At 34.8% G+C, this 18,040-nt stretch overlaps 3 protein-coding genes across 3 annotated transcripts; 1 reads left to right on the plus strand and 2 right to left on the minus strand.

The window, feature by feature from the left end:
* Positions 1 to 77: 77 nt before the first annotated feature.
* LOC114736921 (metacaspase-3) lies at positions 78 to 3,398 on the plus strand. Its single transcript, XM_028924802.1, has 4 exons — positions 78 to 538; positions 1,593 to 2,047; positions 2,613 to 2,798; positions 3,093 to 3,398. The coding sequence occupies exons 1-4, from the start codon at positions 160 to 162 to the stop codon at positions 3,150 to 3,152; spliced, it is 1,080 nt and encodes a 359-aa protein (XP_028780635.1). The 5' UTR covers positions 78 to 159; the 3' UTR covers positions 3,153 to 3,398.
* A 652-nt stretch (positions 3,399 to 4,050) lies between these two features.
* LOC114736917 (monoacylglycerol lipase ABHD6-like) lies at positions 4,051 to 7,253 on the minus strand. Its single transcript, XM_028924799.1, has 4 exons — positions 6,376 to 7,253; positions 4,985 to 5,077; positions 4,311 to 4,378; positions 4,051 to 4,234 (listed from the first exon to the last, which is right to left on the minus strand). The coding sequence occupies exons 1-4, from the start codon at positions 7,009 to 7,011 to the stop codon at positions 4,051 to 4,053; spliced, it is 981 nt and encodes a 326-aa protein (XP_028780632.1). The 5' UTR covers positions 7,012 to 7,253.
* Positions 7,254 to 8,754: 1,501 nt separating this feature from the next.
* Positions 8,755 to 17,117, minus strand: LOC114736919 (outer envelope protein 64, mitochondrial-like). The gene is made up of 13 exons (XM_028924801.1): positions 16,757 to 17,117; positions 16,417 to 16,569; positions 16,212 to 16,336; positions 15,551 to 15,676; positions 14,876 to 15,058; positions 14,543 to 14,687; positions 12,681 to 12,849; positions 11,242 to 11,376; positions 10,922 to 11,125; positions 10,118 to 10,245; positions 9,975 to 10,026; positions 9,483 to 9,552; positions 8,755 to 9,161 (listed from the first exon to the last, which is right to left on the minus strand). The coding sequence occupies exons 1-13, from the start codon at positions 16,999 to 17,001 to the stop codon at positions 9,079 to 9,081; spliced, it is 1,818 nt and encodes a 605-aa protein (XP_028780634.1). The 5' UTR covers positions 17,002 to 17,117; the 3' UTR covers positions 8,755 to 9,078.
* Between the last annotated feature and the right edge of the window lie 923 nt (positions 17,118 to 18,040).

The raw sequence follows: 18,040 nt of genomic DNA on the forward strand, positions 1-18,040 counted from the left end.
CACATGCATCCTAATATATATATACCAGCTTCAACACACAGTATAATTACGAGTCACCGTTTACATTGATATATATAAATATATATATTTATATAGTTATATAGCTTCTTCAACCTCTGTTCTTCGTTGTGATCCATTCTCTTTCTCGGTCTTGGGGAAATGGCGTGCAGGAGAGGGAGATTCTGCGAGTGTGGTAAGCCACTGGGAGTGCCACATTATTGCCAAGCCAACAACTGGGAGGGAAACGGGTATAGAGCTCCGCCGGCTCGGTACAACAGCTGGGCCGGCGGGTATTACCAGCCGCAGCCGAGGCCGGTGGTGATGAGGCCACAGCCACAATTAGCAGCACCACCGGTGATGGGTGGTCCTTCTCCATTCTACGGCGGCGGCGGCGGCAACAAGAGGGCGTTGCTGTGTGGAATCACTTACGGGAAGGGACCACATGCTCTGAAGGGTTCAGTCAACGATGTCCTGCGCATGAAAGCCTTCCTCATTGACAACCTTGGATTCCCTCCTCATTCCATTGTCGTCCTCAGAGGTACAAGATTTTGAAGATTGCCTAATCATAAATATGTTACCTCGATTCAATTTATTTGAAAAATTTATAATTTATAATTTTCTAAATAACTATACTGATTACATGTATTAAGAGGGTTTTTATTAACAAAAATAGTTTTTAACATAAATAATTAAAGGGATATTTTAGAAAAAATGAGTACATATTTGTTAGGAATAACTAATTGAATTAGTATTTTTAATATCTTTAAATTAGTTATGTAACTCCTGTATTTAAGACAGAAGGAATACTATGTACAACATCACAACTTCTAGTCCTTAATATGATTAGCTATTTAATTAATTTTGGAAGATTAAAGAAATCAAATCAATTGATTAATCATGACAAATGGGACATAATCTCTTCTAAATACCTATACATAATATTAGATTATAATAATTGTAGTCTTTAATATCATAACTAATTTATAAATATTAAAAAAATTAGTTAAGTTAATTATGTGTAATAAATATATGTTGTTTTTTCTAAACTCTACTTATTAATTATTTGTAATAAAACTTTCGTATAATGAAAAATCTTTAACATATATAATTACCGTGAGGATTACTTTAAAATAAATAAATAAATATGAAAGACAATCAAATTGAATCTCTACCATTCTTATATATTAAGATATATAGGGAAAACCATATTGAAGGTACCTATATTTTCTGTCAATTTTTAATTTGGTACTTATGTGTTTTTTTTCTCTTTAATTAAACATTTAATTTTATCTTTTTAGCAACATTAGCTCTTATAACTTTGTTCTATTGATATTTTTAGTCTCTACATAAGGATTAATGATGTTAATAGAGGAAAAATAAAGATTTAGTTAAGAACAAAAACCATATAAGTACCAAATTGAAAATTGAAAAAAAGTATAGGTACCTCCAATAAACTTGTTTTTCAAAAAAAAAAAAAAAGTGAATGAAAATCTTGTGCTTGGCACCAAATTCAACTTTTAATTAGTTTGTATATTAAGCTATGGGAAGAGTAACCTTTTTTGATAAAGGAAGCTATGAATGTATATGTGCAGACGATGAGAATAGTAACTGGAAAACAATGCCGACAAAAGCAAACATGATAGAGGCAATGAAGATGCTGGTGAGGGGATGCAAGGCAGGCGACTCACTGGTGTTCCACTACTCAGGCCATGGATCAAGGATGGCCGACAACGACATGGACGAGGACGACGGCTACGACGAAGCACTATGTCCGGTAGATTACGAGGATGCCGGAAAGTTACGAGACGACATCATAAACGATGTTCTGGTGAAGCCTCTGCCGGCGGGAGCCAAACTGCACGCCATCATTGATACTTGCAGTAGCGGAACAGTTCTTGATTTAGGGTTCATGTGCCGCATGAACAGGTTTGGTGAATATGGATGGGAAGATCATGTGAGAGGGAAACCTCATTATAAAGGTACCAATGGAGGGCTTGCTATATGCATATCTGCCTGTGATGACAATGGATCCTCTGGAGACACCTCGGTTAGTTTGCTCTTTTCTCCATTCTTAAATATCCCTTGATTTGATTGTTAGGTTAAGTGCATAACATGAAGTACGGATAGATTCACAATGTTGAATGTAATATTGAATCCTTATTTGTTTTATGCTACCAATGGCATGTGATTATTAAGTTATGAGAAAAATTTCGGGTAGATTCAAGATAAAAACATCAAATATAAGTATGTTTTCTTAATTTCATTTAATATTTTTTTAATATTTATAAGTTTGACTTGTTAATGACGCAATTCATAACTTATAAATATTAAATTCATTGAGATCTATTAATATTAAAAATATCACCTATTTGTATTAATTTTCTTATTTGAAATATATGACCAATTTCATTAAATATTTATGGCCTGTATTAACCTTAAATATCTCTTAAGAACCCAATGACTTCATTAAAACAAAAAAGGGAAGGAAAAGCGAGAACAGATGATAAGATATTCAGATCCCTTGTTGGAGTTAGTTAATTATCCAGTTGGGATTTAAATGGGAAATGAACTGATTTTTTTTTTTTTTTGGCATGGGTTGATGGATGAAATAGGTATTTGGAATGAATGGGGGAGCATTGACAGTGAGTTTCATCCAAGCCATGAAAAACCAACCAGGAATGAGCTATGGCCACTTGCTTCATTCAATGAGGTCCATAGTTATTGAAGCCAAGTCCCAGATTGGCTTAAATGCTTATCAGCAAAGATTCCACATTAACCATCCTCAGCATTATGTCCATGTACGTCACTTCTCTTCTTTTAACTTATGGTTATGATCTATTGATTCTAATATTGGATTAGTCTCTGTACATTTTCATTGTAATATCTAGTTTTGAAGAAAACACCTATGCAGTTTTATAACATCGTTTAAACGGACCTAAAACTGACAACCTGCTCGTTTAATTTGTATGTAGTCATTGAGTTCAACTTAAATTTGTTGGTTTACTTTATGATTTTATTCAGTTTTATGAGTTTGTTCATTATTCTATAAGAAGTTGATTCTAATGAATGGGGTTTCCTAATATTATTTGCAGGAGCCGCAGCTTTCATCTTCTGAGAAATTTGACATTCATTCAAGGCCTGTTGTAATATGAAGCAGTAATAATGAAGCAAATATAAGTACTGAAATAAGAATAAAGAGAAGCAAATATATCAGCTTGTAATGCTCATGATGGCAGAAAATAAATGTCTTTAAAAAATCGAATTAATATTTGTAACTAAATTTTCAGAAAATTGTCTGGCGTCTTTTGATACCTTACTGTCATTCTCCTTAAATTTAGGCTTTATATGCCTAATATTCTGTGGGGAATAAATTATATTCTCATTATCATTGTATTCATTATCCTTCTCTTCTCTTATACACACACAGAACTGGGCTTAATTGGAACAAGATGGGGAATTTGAACCTGAATTGGCTTAAAGGAAAAACCATGATGAAAATCATTGCCTGGCTTAAATGATTTTCTTCTCTTATACACACAGAACTGGGCTTAATTGGAACAAGATGGGGAATTTGAACCTGAATTGGCTTAAAGGAAAAACCATGATGAAAATCATTGCCTGGGAAACTTTGAACATAACTTGCCAGCTCAATACAGCATAATCACAGTAAGAACAAGTGTGAAAACAAATTAAAGATAACAGTATTATACGTAATATGTACGTTAAACTGGTATTCCATTCGTCAATGTACATACGTTTCTGGAAATTTCGTGAAAAAGAAACAGAGGCTCCTCTGCATCAGACTTGGTTGCATGTACTGATTGATCCACTTACCATCACATGAAGAAAGCATTGATCTTTCCATACATTCTTTTTTTGAAAAAATCTCAAGCATCATATAGTGTATATATAACAAATCGGCACATGGATCCCGCATGTCGTTTTCGCGGCTGTTTCTACACGATACTTCAGAATTTCTCTCACTTTTGAAGCAGAAAGCACTATAAATAAAGTTGGTTCCAGCTTGTGGATGCTTTGGGATATGTTCTGTCATGACCTGTGGAAATCAAATATTGTCTTCTGAATCTGTTCTTTGATAGAAGGTGAGTGGCTGCATGACTGTGGTCCAATAAGGAATGCTTTTAAGTGCTTGGCAAATTCTTTAGGCTTCTCTATATTCAAAGCATGCCCTGCATTCTTAATAACTGCCATTTGAGCAGTTTCTCCGATATGACTGTCCCAGAAAATATTCAAATTTCAATCGTTTTTCAAATTATGTCAGATGCAAATCATGAGTAATAAAACATCACCTCTTTAATCTGAGGGCTAATTCCAGAGGGAACACCTGATCTTGATCTCCCCATAAAATTAACGTAGACTGTTCAAATAGAATCCCACAATATTTTAAAATTAAAAAAGAGAGTACGATTTTTGTTCTTTTGATTCACTATCATATTTTGAAAGAGAAAACTAGGAGTCAATGCGTCAAGAGAAAGCAAATTGTTTGGCTTTGCTGTAAGTTGTAACTGGCAAGATATCCATTCTAGTATAAGATTCTAAGAACTATAGTATTCTTGTAAGTTCCTGCGTTTGAATCGCTGTCATTATTGTACCATAAGAAAAAGTATGACAAAATGAAACATAGCGGAAATGCTAGCTAACTTGTAAGAAATAACACTGACATACTATTTTCTCTAAATCAAAAGCACAATGCAGTCAGGTGTTTCATATCCAAATCTTCGGTAAAATTATGACATGCGAGGACATATAACAGTATGCTGTAAGAAATGTTCAAGGATGGTATGCGTCGTTAAAAATCTCAACAGCAAAAGCAAAATATAATCAAGAATGACAGAGTGCCAAGAAAGAATTGGCTATATTCCTACACTTTCATGTTTAAAGAATCTGCAGGTAAGACACTACTAAAAATTGTCCATCAGTATGCATACATGACATTTACGTCCTGCAACAGTGAGGAATCTACCTGGGTGATCTTGGGAAGGTTGGAAAGTTGTCGACCTTTGAGTATTGCTGCAATGAGTTCTTTCTTCTCTTCAACATGTTTCATACACATCACCTGTCCAAATTAATTAACAAGAACATAGTTAATTATCTGAGAAGATGAGGAGACAATGTTAAATTACAGAATGATGTCTAAGATAAGTTAACTTCCGTATCAGTACAAGCCTTAAGCACAAGAATTTCAGCCTCTTAAATATGAGTTTTAAGCTCATTTTGCTGGTTTGACTTCTTTCTGAATGAATGTTCAAGCACATAATTCTCAAGTATGAGTTGAATGACATCATCATAAATAGCTATTCCGGGTATTATCCATCCGCCTGGAGAATTTATAAACAAATACAAATCTTTGGTATCATCTTCTATACTGAGATATCTTTTGAGCGTTTAGCTGAAAATTTCATGTTACAATCGCATTCTTATGGTAATTTCCTTCAATTCATTTGCAGTAGCCTTCATTTGCCAAGATAAACTGAATCTTAATTATATCGCTGAGTCTCAAAATTAATGAGGATATTCCACAGTGATCACACATAAAATACAGATGATGATCTAAAATAGTGCAGCGTTGTCGCAAATCCAATACACACCCATCTTGTAAGTTTGATAAATAAGGATAACATACACACTTCGAGACAACAGAGTTCCATTACAAGTTTAGGTGCGTTATTGAAAAGGAAAAAATCAGCGCTTCCAACTTCTCATATGATCCCCAGCAAAAAAAAAAAAAAAATCATATGATCAGGAACCTATCTGCAAGCAAGGGTGGTGAACGAAAGGAAGGCCCCACAAAATCCAAACTACTTTGATAGAACAGTCAGATTTGTTTCATATGTCATTTCCTGCTTAGTAAAAGTTACCTTAATTAAAAGAGATTCTAGCTTTGGTCGTACTAGAATCTTATATCAGCTTTATGTCATGTAAAATAGAGTCATAAACTAAAAACATTTGCCTGGGCATCACATAGAATTTGAAAAATGTTCATGACAAATTGCTAAAGGTTTTATTATAAATATAAACTAATATATTGAGATCCACAACATGTATATCAACATATACAAGAGATATACCAAAGAGTTAATTGACAGGGACGATATATCTCATTGTCACCCTGTTTCTTCAGAAGAAAATTCCTTCGAGCACTCAAAAAGCAGGCATACCCTTGGGGGAGGAGATTTACGAGGGTACAGTTATCATGATATACCAAAAATATGTAGTCATTAATTAGGACTCTGTTTGTTGGCACCCGAGGGGGAAAAAAAAACAAGGACTCTCTGTTCTTTATGCTTTCCCTGAATTTGAAACTTCAACACACAAACAAATTCATGTTTCAAAGCAGAAAATCCAGAAGCTTACCTCAATGAAATCAGTAAGGAACCAAGAAGGCACGCCTCTGGCAGGCCTCACAAACGAAAACCGCATCAGTTCCCTCAGCTTCTCAGGCGTCTGTGGCACCAAAATGCTAGTAGCCTCATCCAAATCCGAAACCTTAAATAATCCATTTTTCATATCCTGTTCTTCCAAGCATACCCCAGAGCAACATAACACCAATTTATCCACCGCCTCCGGGAACTGCGCCGCCACACTGTACCCCACAAAGCCACCATAACTAATCCCCACCACGTTCATCCTCCACACCCCATGTGCTTCCATCAGCTTCTTCACACATAGAGCCTGAAACGACTCCGTCCGCTCGGGACGCGACGTAGATGACTCGCCGAAGAAGAGGAGGTCCGGCACGAAGACGTTGAAACGGGGGACAAAATGCCGAAGGTACTCACCGTATTGCCACATTGCGTTTGCCCCAAATCCATGGATGAGAATAAGCGAAGGTTTGTTCGGTTTTAGGGATTTGGGAACCCAACAATGCATGGTGGTCCCATCACCGAGGTCGGTTATAACCGATCGGAGTCCGGCGTTCGTGAATGAATAACGGTAAAGCCAATCTCTGTACACGGTGAAGCTGAAGCATTTAGAAGATTTAGAAAACATGACGGGGTTTCAAATCTCTATACCTCACAAAAATTTGACAATGGGGTCGTTATTCTTTTTTCTTTTTTTTCCTTTTCCGTGATAATCAATTGGATTTCTTTCTCTTCTAATTTATTGTGGTTTGAATCGGTGGAGTCTTCCTGTTCCTTTATTGTCCTCTTCCTCGCACAGAAATTAAGCGAAGCGTCTATATTGATGACATATAAAAGAGGAACAGGACGTGTCGAGAGAAGATGAAGAGGAAGCAGGCATCGACATGCAAGGATTGAGATTGGAGAATTGCCAATTCAGGAAACTGGTACATGCAACGGGTTTTCGGTTTGTTTGGTTGCGGGAATAAGATGTTCCTAATCCTTGGAGGCTTTAAGGACGCGAAGAAAAAACAGTTATTGGCCAAACCGAAAGGCAAAAGAATCCAAGAAATACAATTGATCTTGTTGGGTATTCCAGAGTGATTTTTGGAATCCAGCATTTGAAGGTTGTATATCTTCTGGCCAGAAAAATTGGTGGTGTTTTTCAATTTTTATTTATTCTAAAATTACTTCTCCTTAAAATTAGCAATCTCAGAACTTATTGTGGCAAATAAATAAATAAATCTCATATTTTAGAGGTTTATTTTAGTTTTAAGGAAGTTTATATTTAGTTTAAACGTATGCCTATGTTGATGTAATTAGACTACTAGGCTACTAAAAAAGATATTGAGAATTGCATCCCCAAATAAAAAAAAAAAAGATATTGAGAAGTCAGCTATTTGGGATTGGATTGGCAGAATTTTATATTGATTAAAATATTTCTTAAAAAAAAATTCATTCCGGTTCTAAATATAAGATCCATTTTGTAGTGTAAATTTGTAATGTAAATTACAGTACCAAATAGATCATATATTTAAGACTAAAAGAGTACTAAACTTTAATTCCGTGTTTATGGTAACCAAAAAAAGGATGAGTTTGATCCAATTTGATTTCATTAACAGAATCACTGTTGATTATTATTTGGAAATATTGTTCAAAAAATCCCAATTAAAAAAAGTTAATCATGCAAAGCTACTAAAGACTCAATCCTTACATAATATAAACATATTTAAAACATAAAGACAAATTTTAGAAAAATATTTCCTTCCAATTTTTAATTTAATACCTATGTAATTTTTTTCTCTTAAAATTATTTAATTTTATATTTTTAGCAATACTCTTTTAACTTTGTTCTTTTAGCATTTTTAATCTTTATGCAAAAGTTAAGGATTTTAATAAAGCAAACTTAAAAATAGTTCAAAATACATCTTTGCATAAAATACATTGAAAATTGAAAATTAAAAAATATATGTACCCCCAGTGCGGATTTTCCAAAATTTTACCAGTTTAAAACACATTCCACCTGACTCTTTAAACACATTCCAAACATCTTTGCATAATTAATTTTCTGCTCAAACTTATGATCAATTACCCCTTATTATTTTCACTCCAGAGCCAATGAAACATTTTTCATTTTTCTCGTGAGAAATAAACTGTACATCATTTGCCAATAAAATTTTCCTGGTATAAATAGTAACTATTCCTTTTTCTTTCCTATCCACACCAGGTTTGACCATCCATTTTGCATCACAAGGATGCTACATCATGTAGCATTAAATAGTCCAAGCCATTTACAGGCCAGGCCACAGACCCCTGACAGACAGCTTGGCCTATTTCCACCTTTAGCTACATATAGCCCGCTTTCTGACCTTAGGCTGTAAACATGAAATTCTTGCAGTCAACGAATTAACAGGGTTTATAATTCTTGTACAAAGCTAGTCATTCCCACAATGACACGAAGTAAAAGTATATCGAAAGTCGCAAATATACAAACTTATTATATAACCAAAAAATAAAATAAAATATACACATAAAAGGATCAAAATTTGCAGCACCTAATCAACATAGGCACGTCTACTCCGTCCTCTTCAAGTCACCTGCACTTCGAAGATAGACAGTAATGAAAAGAATCCAAAGTCTCATTTTCCAGCAGCCATTGACATTCTCTCCAGCAGGGAGGGAAGTCAAGGGGAAATGTTTTCTAAGAGAGCCAAATTCAACTCATCGATTTTCTGATTCTTTTCTCAGCATCGCTTGCAGTCTTGTTCTGTGGTTCAAGAACCAGAGCATGCTTGAAATCTGCATAGCATGAGAAATTGAAAAAGGTTAAAAAGAAAAATTTTGCAGATATAAAATATGAAGTAAAAGTTCCCAAAATATTATTTTTCTCCATAAAATCTCAATATTTTTCATAGAAGTTTAGGATCATGCTGCAGTAATGAAAAACTTACGACTTCAAGAATCAGGAAAACAAATTTGAAATGCAAAAGTCTAGGCAATCTTGGACATCTAAATCTAAAATACAGGAAATTGCCTGGAAATGGCCCCTGTAAACTTGGCATATTTCAAAACCAGTTCTTTAACGAAATTTCAGGTGATTCTTTAAAGATCAGGACACACCTTCTAAAGCCTCTTTATATCGTAGTTGTGATTCTCTAGCAGTTCCACGTCTCAGATATGCCTTCACATTCTGCATGGAAATAACAACACACTATTCTTAGCAAAATTGAGACGCAATATAAATAGTAGATGGCAGATTTGGCGGGTATCCAATGATACGAGTGATTCAGTTGCTACTCGTCTACTCCTTAAGACAGATACCCTCACATATCATGGTGTGACCAGAACTTTGATTTTCATTTCTCCCCTTTCAGTAATAGAACTTGTTTTTTTGGCAAAGTTGGCAATAAAACTTTACATATCGTAATACCGATCATGCTATTATGAACTTTACATATTGTAACATTCATCATGATATTAGGAAGATCCTATCGTGCAACTGATATCTACGAGTTAAAACATTATAATTTCAAAAAAATTACTAACTGCTTTTGGCCGAAATAATTAAACAAACAAATAAAAGTAGTCACTGCCCCTTGCCCGTCTTCGTACCTTCTTATCATGTAGTATAGCTTTATTGCAGTCGTCTTCTGCTTCCTGAAAGCTGCAAATCCCACAACGAAAGCACATATCAGACAGAGAAAAGAATGTAAAAGATGGAAGTGAAAATTGATAAATGGTAAAAACCTCCATACCATCCCAACTTTAAGTAAGCAGCTGCTCGATTGGAATAGTAAGTTGCATTCAATCCATTCATCTTGATAGCTTCAGTATAGTAATTAACTGCCTTATTCCATTGCCTTCCCTTAAATGCTGCATTTCCCTGAATAAGATTCTTCTATTAGAAACCATGTGATGCCAAACCCTACAAACCTGCTTCCTACTGCAGCACCTTACACATTCGACAACGGGATCTTCTTGAATAGCTTAGATAAAATTCACCCTACAGCTATAAAAGCTGCTATCAAAATGGTCTAAACTAAGTGCGTATAACTGGAACTCATACTCAGCCCATCTCATAATAGTGGTTAAATACACATACAAATGATTATGCGCACAGACAACTGGGCCAGGCTTATTACACAAACGAATTAGCATTGCATTTAAACATCACACTTCTAAAACACCATTTTACATTGTCTAATCTAAAAACCTTATTTACCAACTCAGATGATTCATAAATATCATCCCCATTTTACTAACGTAACCAATTATTCTGAACTTCTTCTCTGGCCTGAATTATTTCCGAACCTCAAATGATAAAGTATTTAAGTTAATGTTGGGGCAATTAGGTCTACATTAGCTAAATCATAGAAACATAAAATATGGGCTATTTACATAATGGACTTCAAAATTTTCAAATCTGAAACTTAAAAGTTGCTCATGGCATGATAATTATCCCTTCCAAAATGAAATTTGACATTATTAAGATTAGATTAAATTAACAATTTTTTAAGGAAAAAATGTCTAGGATGATAAAATGCCAAGAGAAAACTAACCTTCTCCTTCAGAAGTTCTGAAGTTTCCATGCTACCATTCATATCTGAGAACGACAAAGAACAGGAGGATACATCACTAACTTGCTGTTGAAGAGTTGCATGCATATCCAAGACCGTATTAAGAAGAAATTTATCAGCTCCATGGAAAGAGACGAATGAGACAGAAACAGAGCAATCATTGGAATATCCTAATGGAATTGTAACCTGTAAATGATGCAAGACTATTATATAAGTCAATCAAAGTGTGAAGTGTCAGATCAATAACTAATAGAGAAAGGGAGAAAAGGATCATATTTGAATGCTAAAACACTTTACATTACCTGACAACATCCAGACATACTAGAAATGCTTGACAATGCGAAAGTTCTGTCATAAAACTCAGAAGAAAACCTTTTCTTTGTATCAAGCTTTAAAGGACTGTCTGCAACAGTGGGAATAACTAGTATTCCATCGTCCTGGTACAATCAGAACAGAGATGGTAAGAGGCTAACATGTGCAGACAATAGAACAGCCAAATTATTTTGCCACTTCGTAAGAGAATCAAAGATCCCAGTTATCTTCCAATTAGAGTAAAACAATGTCTCAAGAATTTTATGTCATATAATGCCTTCCCTATTTTCACTTGAAGATGTCCTGTTATACCAGACTACTTAATCTTCTATTTTCCACCTACCCTACAATTTTTCACTCTTCAGTAACCCTTGAATATCACAGACTAAATATCGTATCATTCAGCATATTTTCCCATTTAAGTAGTTTTATTATAATTTGGTAACTTTTCTAATATCACTTTTTTTTTATAAAGTAATATCACCTTTTATTTATTCTAGAAGACATTAGGTTATTTATCATCTTATTTTGGGATAATTTTACTTTAAATTTTAATTTCTGACCCTATATTTCTGTCAAGATATGTTAGTTTTAATTTATGTATCAGCTTTATCCTAGTGCTCTGAACATCTATTCATAATCATGATATTCAGCCCTCAAGAGTGATAATTAGGGCATCATTAAGCTCAAATTTTTTGCTTCCACAAAAATTTCCTGGAACAATACGTCATGACAACTTGATAAAGGTATTGATATTGAAGTGAACTCACTCAGGACAGAGTCCTCTGAATCCAAATGACCAGAACACTCTCCAGCTAAAGCACACAAGTGAAACTTCTCCAGTTCCACTTTACGCCACGTTCAAAATTCAGAACATCGTTTTAAATGGGGTATCTGATATGAACAGTTTGAACAAATCTAAATCCAAGTCCCAAGGTGCAGATTCATAACATTTGTTTCTCCCATGAAACAGGTCAAATCTTCGGGAAGATATCTTCATGGAAGTTCCATATGTTTCTTACAAATTAAGAAACAAATGTGGCGAGATGTTTATGACTTGGAATTATATATCCTAATACACGTTTTTCACAAGAATATGTAAAATTAAATAAAGTCTTGTCATGCTTAGCTGCAATAAGATACGCTCCTGCCTAAATGATGCTACAGGTGTAAGGATTACTTACTTCTCAAGAAATTTCAGAGGCAAATTGGAAAGCAAACTGAAAAATAGTTAGGATATCAACTATAAGAACAAAAAACAGATAAATAAATTACCGGTCATTCTAATATCAGGAAATCTGCATGAGAATGGAAAATAACAACAACATATCTTTCTATTTCATTTTTGGTGTAAAATCATTTAAATCTTGAATTATCAATAAAATTGCAATAAAAACTACTGAGGGAATAACCGCAGATGTTATGGTACCTTCAATAAACTTTGAAAAGCACCTCGCATCTCATTCTTAACTTTGTACAATATTTTTATGTTATCATACGTGGCACCAGTGGCTGCCCTAACATGATCACACACATCACAACCTAACCGGGGTTTGACTGATTCAATCCACTCTTCATGATTTGTTTTGAACTCATATCTGAAAAGAAGATACAAGAATCCCTTAGTTTGTCAAAAGGAATCAAGCTCTGAACAGAAATTTTTGGTACAGCATATTCTAACGAAAAAGGTGTATGATCACACTACATGACATGTACTTGAATGATTAACCACCATTAATTGCAAAGAACACTAAGAAGCCTTTTAAATATAATGCAGACGCTCCAAAAAAGAGCTGTGCCCATGTCTGACACATGTAAAACAATCGTAGTAGCTGCAACACAACACTTTAAAATGCAATCAAACACTTCAAAATCTGTCATGTTGCTGTGTTTATGTGAGTGTTGTGTCCCATGTCCATGTCAATATCCATGTTTCCTAGCCTTTAAACCGGTCACGACAAAAACATCAAAATGCTAATCCATTTGATAGGAAATTTTAAAGAGAATGGAAAATTTTCCAAACGGATTCACATTTTCATTTTGCCTAAAAACAGGAAGCACTAACAAATGCGCAACACCTAGACCTGCTTTGAATGAAACTAATATTTTGCCAACTATATGTTTCAAAAGGGAAAAAAGAAGAAAGAAAAAAGAAAAAGAAAAAGAAAAGAAAACTAGGTGTTGAATAAGCATATTGCCAATCCGCCACTGATATTTCAAAGATGGCACAATCTTTCAGACATAAGTACAACACCAGAAAGGATTATAGATTTTACAGACTCCCTTTTCATGTAGTTCCCACTGAACGTTATGAATGTCAGGTAAATTTTTCAGTCACAATAATTTATAAACCAGTGTACGCAATGTTCACTGTCCTTGTATTGTTTCCTCTTCTCTTCAATAAACTTCCTTCTCATCCCTAAAAGAATGAGTGAGTGCTAGGGTAATGTATTGCCTACCAACAATCAAATAGTTACTCTCTCATCAAAGTAAACCATGTTTTTGGGGGGGGGGGGGGTTTGAGTTTCCCTTCTTTAATACAACGTTCTGGCCAAGAAAAACTTTAGCATAAAGCATAAAACCCTAAACATATTATGTTATATAAAAACTAGAACCACAATAGCCTTGACCTCTCAGAAAAACTATGAGTAAACTTTAGCTTTTGCTTTTTATCAGTTCCAGATTTTCCTGAGCTAGACGCAACAGTTGCTGAATACTTTCGCATTATGCATTACATTTCATTATTTTCCTGCCATGGTCACTTGCACCTGAGCAGAGAGGATACACAAAAGGAAAAGCATATATAAGATGACAGCCTTCCTACACAATTAATACCACATGACAATGAATACACTGCCTTTTAAGCATCATAATTCACAATGAAGCATCCAAATTTAAATGGGCTTCCCTACGGAAAAGAATACAACGGTGCATTTAATGGAGTTCTGAAGAAAGATCCAAACCATGAATATGAACAATAAAAACAAATAGCGACAAAAACAGGCCTTATCCCAGAGAATCTCTTATAAATCCTGACACACCACCCCAAAAAAACAAAAGAAACCGAAAAAAAAAAATTATCCCAGTAAGCTTTATTGTCTTGATTTTCTGTCTACTTATATTTGCACTTAGAGATCATAATTCTGTCTTTTCTTGCAAAATATCTTTTCTTTCTACTCAGTAACTTTCTTTTATCAGAAAGAAATATAAATAAGCATAACATACAATATGAAACATAACATAATTTATTGGTGGAGTTTTGATGATGAAACCTTAAAACATGTAGATTACCCTTGTAACGAAAACATGACAGAAGCAAGAGCTTTCAATAAGAGTACTCCATTTTGTTCGCGGGTTGATTGTTGACAGTACCCTTTTAGACTGGGTACATTAGAAGCAATATACTGACAAAGATTCATGTGCTTTGATGACTGATCTGTTTAGGAAAAAAAGGAGGGGACCAAAACACTTCAGTGGTTTAATACTGACAAACATCAATAATTCTTTTAAACAAGAAATGGAAGCATTTTATAAAATCAGTGGTTTAATATTAGATCACATGCTCAGGAAGGATGAATAGATAGAAAGCACAAACAATCAGTCTTCAAAAGTCCAAGAACTTACACCCGGACAAATTCTCAATAGCTTTGCTAATTGCATATACTGTCTTCTGCATAGGAACTTTAGACAATTGAAAGAGATCATCTGCAAATATAATACGCCTTGCTCTTCTAGGCTCCACCGAGTTTAACTTAAGTAGAACATCTCCAACATGACATAGTACAGATGGATCACGGGCAAACCATCCTGACACATTAAAATAAAAAAAATAAAAGAAGAAGAAGAAGAAGAAGAAGAAGAAAGAAAGAAAAAGAAAAGATAAGCAATTAGAAGAATAAGATTTCAATTTTTTTTAAGAAAAAAAATGACGTCTTTTTTGGGAATGAAAGATCATTTTATATGGTAGGTAAAAGAAACGGCACTGCTTTAAAGGATAATTAATATAATAGAAAAGAGAATGAGAAAGGCCATAAAATGAAGCTACAGAAAAGCAAATATGCAACATAGAAGACCAATCTCTATGAAAATCAGAAAAGGAAAAACTCCTTTTAAACACCCACACACACTACCAAAGTGAACCCATAAACACCACTTCATCCCCTGGCAAATGCCACAGCATTGAAACTATGTAAAACACTATAGGAGTAGAATCATCTGTAAATTCATCAACCGATGTATCTAATTGGTCCAATTAACTAGTGTCAAATCAAAGCATCAACGTGTAATAAAGTTTCATACCAACAGTGTCCAAGCTTTGTGCATGTGGAAGAACCCCAACTGTGGATACAGCCCCATGAGATGGACGAAATCCAAGAATACTACAAAAGGATGCTGGTATTCGTACACCTCCAGTAGTATCAGTACCTGCAGAAACACAATATTCCTCCGCGCTCACATATATTAATCAAGAAAACGAAAGCAGATGGTTCTCATCAGCATAATATTAGTCACGATGCACATAAGCATATTCTAGACAAAACAAGAAACAGACCACGCATAGGGAGCAATGCTCCACATAACAATTGAAGAGATCACAATACTAGACTAAGAATCATGAAATTGATGCTGCTATCATGTATAGATCAACAAGAAACAAAATTTACTGTCAGCAGGTTGGTGCTCAAGTCAAACAGTAAGAAGCATTAAAATTAGGTCTAAAGAATCAGGAAACAGAGATAATTATTTCACATATGTAGATGTTACACAAAAATTGAAATGGAAAAATGAGGGGCAAATTCTCCAAGCATCTAACTTCAGATTTAATATCTCATAGTTTCATCAAAACGCCCTGAACAATACGAAGTGGCAGCTCCAAAAGTAACAAAATAACTATTAAAAAAAAATCGTCAAATACACTAATTAGCATTTCAGGCAATTAGAGAGGACTATGCAAACTCACCAATGGAGAAGTCAACAAGCCCAGCAGCAACTGCAACTGCTGAACCACTTGAAGAACCCCCTGGAATACACGATGGCATCTGAGGATTTGTTGGAGTTCCATAGTGCTTGTTCTCACCCGAAATTCTGACAATGTCTTGAAAATATCACTCCTAAAATTTCTTTTACAGCTGATTAATGGAAGTAATGAACATAAAGATTCCTACCCAAAAGACAATTCATCCATAACAGTCTTCCCGACACAAGTAGCCCCGCTCTTCAACAGCGCAGTCACCACCATGGCAGTCTTCTCCGCCGCCTCATGCGTCTTCTTCCAGTCAGGATTTCCAAACCCCGTCACATAGTCCTTCACATCAAAACTGCCAATCCCCACAACAAGCATTGCACGATGAACTAAAAATAAGTTAAACAGGACTAACTAGACACTCACACACTGACATCAAAGACTATTACTGTCAACGAAATTCCCTTTCATATTTTCCAAATGAATAAGGAAAAGGGGGGGAAAAAAAGTAGCAAAGAGTTATTAGGTCTCCAGAAACAAACATGTCGGCTATGGCAAATGTTAGTCCAGAAAGCGCTTGCTTGGCTGCAGGAGGAGGTGGCTGAGGGAAAGGCAGTAGCTCAAAACGCTCAACAAAAGCACCAAAACCCTCCTTCAAAGTCTTCACCTTTCGTCGTCTCCTCTGCGTCTCCGCCAGAACCACGATCCCGGCAACACCGATTCCGATGACTAACCAGAGTTTCGGGTTGGAAGCATTCTCCTTAATAAGTTTTAATGATCTGGACATGATCGAAACAGAGAGAGACCAAGGAAGTGTGTATAAGAAGGAAATATTAGAAAACGTTCAGAGATATTCGAGGGTTTTGGGAGGGTTTAGGAAAAAGGAAGGTAGGTGACAACGCTGACAAGGGCGTCGCCCAGCAAAGAAAATGGTATCGTGCGCTTTCGCTTCAAGGTATAGTCACTGATTCAGACAAAAACAAAAAAACGGCGGCAGGCGGAAAGGAATTTCTTACCATAATCTCCCTCAATCAAAGAACACAACTATTAGATCATGATGGTATAGTATTGAGGTGGAAACATTTATTTATTATTTAAAAAAATTATACAAAATTTCGATTCAATTTCTTAAATTTAACAAGTATTTTTTCAGTCCTCTAGTCTAAACATGGTTCCCTGTAAATAATTTTTTATAAAAATTGTTTTTTTTAAAAATACATTTAATATATTAACACTGAAATTAAAGAATTAAAAAAATACCTCATGAAATTAAGGGACTAGGGTTCGCTTTTGCCTTTATAACTTCTCCTCAGTGCTATTTAATCACAGTTCAATGGTTAATATATACTCCTCCGGTCCTTAATATAAGACCCATTTAACTAATTTGATTAGATTAAGGAAGTTAGGTAAGTTAGTTAATTATAAGAAATATGACACGTTTTCCTAAAATACCATAATCATATTCTTAATACCTCATCTTTCTCTTCTACTTGATTATGGTTGAAAGGGTATCCATAAGGATAATTTAGAGATAATTGATAAATATAAGAAATGGGTCTTATATTTAGAATCAAAACCAACTCACCAATTGGGTCCTATATTAAGGATCGGAGGAGTATTGTTTAATTAAGACTCAATTGAGGAAGGCTCGATCCGTGGAAAGAACAGCCAATCTTCATTCTCATTGGCAGTTTTAAAAAAGGAAATCGCTTCAAGGCCCTTCATACTTGACAAGCATATAGCAATAATGCACATTTTCTAAAGACAATCACAATGTTCCTTCGGGAAAAAAGAATTTATATCTGTTCAAGACAAGAACTTCGCAA

The sequence above is a fragment of the Neltuma alba genome, unplaced genomic scaffold (genome assembly GCF_004799145.2).
Source record: "Neltuma alba isolate B1F8T4 unplaced genomic scaffold, ASM479914v2 tig00013384_pilon, whole genome shotgun sequence".
Taxonomy (NCBI): domain Eukaryota; kingdom Viridiplantae; phylum Streptophyta; class Magnoliopsida; order Fabales; family Fabaceae; genus Neltuma; species Neltuma alba.

Bases quoted from the DNA above. Each gene is read 5' to 3' on its own strand.
- LOC114736921 (XM_028924802.1), top strand. From the start codon at position 160: ATGGCGTGCAGGAGAGGGAGATTCTGCGAGTGTGGTAAGCCACTGGGA. The intron at 2,048-2,612 runs GTTAGTTTGCTC...TGGATGAAATAG, and splicing joins GATCCTCTGGAGACACCTCG to GTATTTGGAATGAATGGGGG. The intron at 2,799-3,092 runs GTACGTCACTTC...TATTATTTGCAG, and splicing joins ATCCTCAGCATTATGTCCAT to GAGCCGCAGCTTTCATCTTC.
- LOC114736917 (XM_028924799.1), bottom strand. From the start codon at position 7,011: ATGTTTTCTAAATCTTCTAAATGCTTCAGCTTCACCGTGTACAGAGAT. The intron at 5,078-6,375 runs GTAAGCTTCTGG...TAATTTGGACAG, and splicing joins TCCTTACTGATTTCATTGAG to GTGATGTGTATGAAACATGT. The intron at 4,235-4,310 runs GTGATGTTTTAT...TTTCTGGGACAG, and splicing joins TTAGCCCTCAGATTAAAGAG to TCATATCGGAGAAACTGCTC.
- LOC114736919 (XM_028924801.1), bottom strand. From the start codon at position 17,001: ATGTCCAGATCATTAAAACTTATTAAGGAGAATGCTTCCAACCCGAAA. The intron at 14,688-14,875 runs GTAAGTTCTTGG...TTTCCTAAACAG, and splicing joins TATTGAGAATTTGTCCGGGT to ATCAGTCATCAAAGCACATG. The intron at 12,850-14,542 runs GTAATCTACATG...TCTTCTTTTCAG, and splicing joins GTCATGTTTTCGTTACAAGG to ATATGAGTTCAAAACAAATC.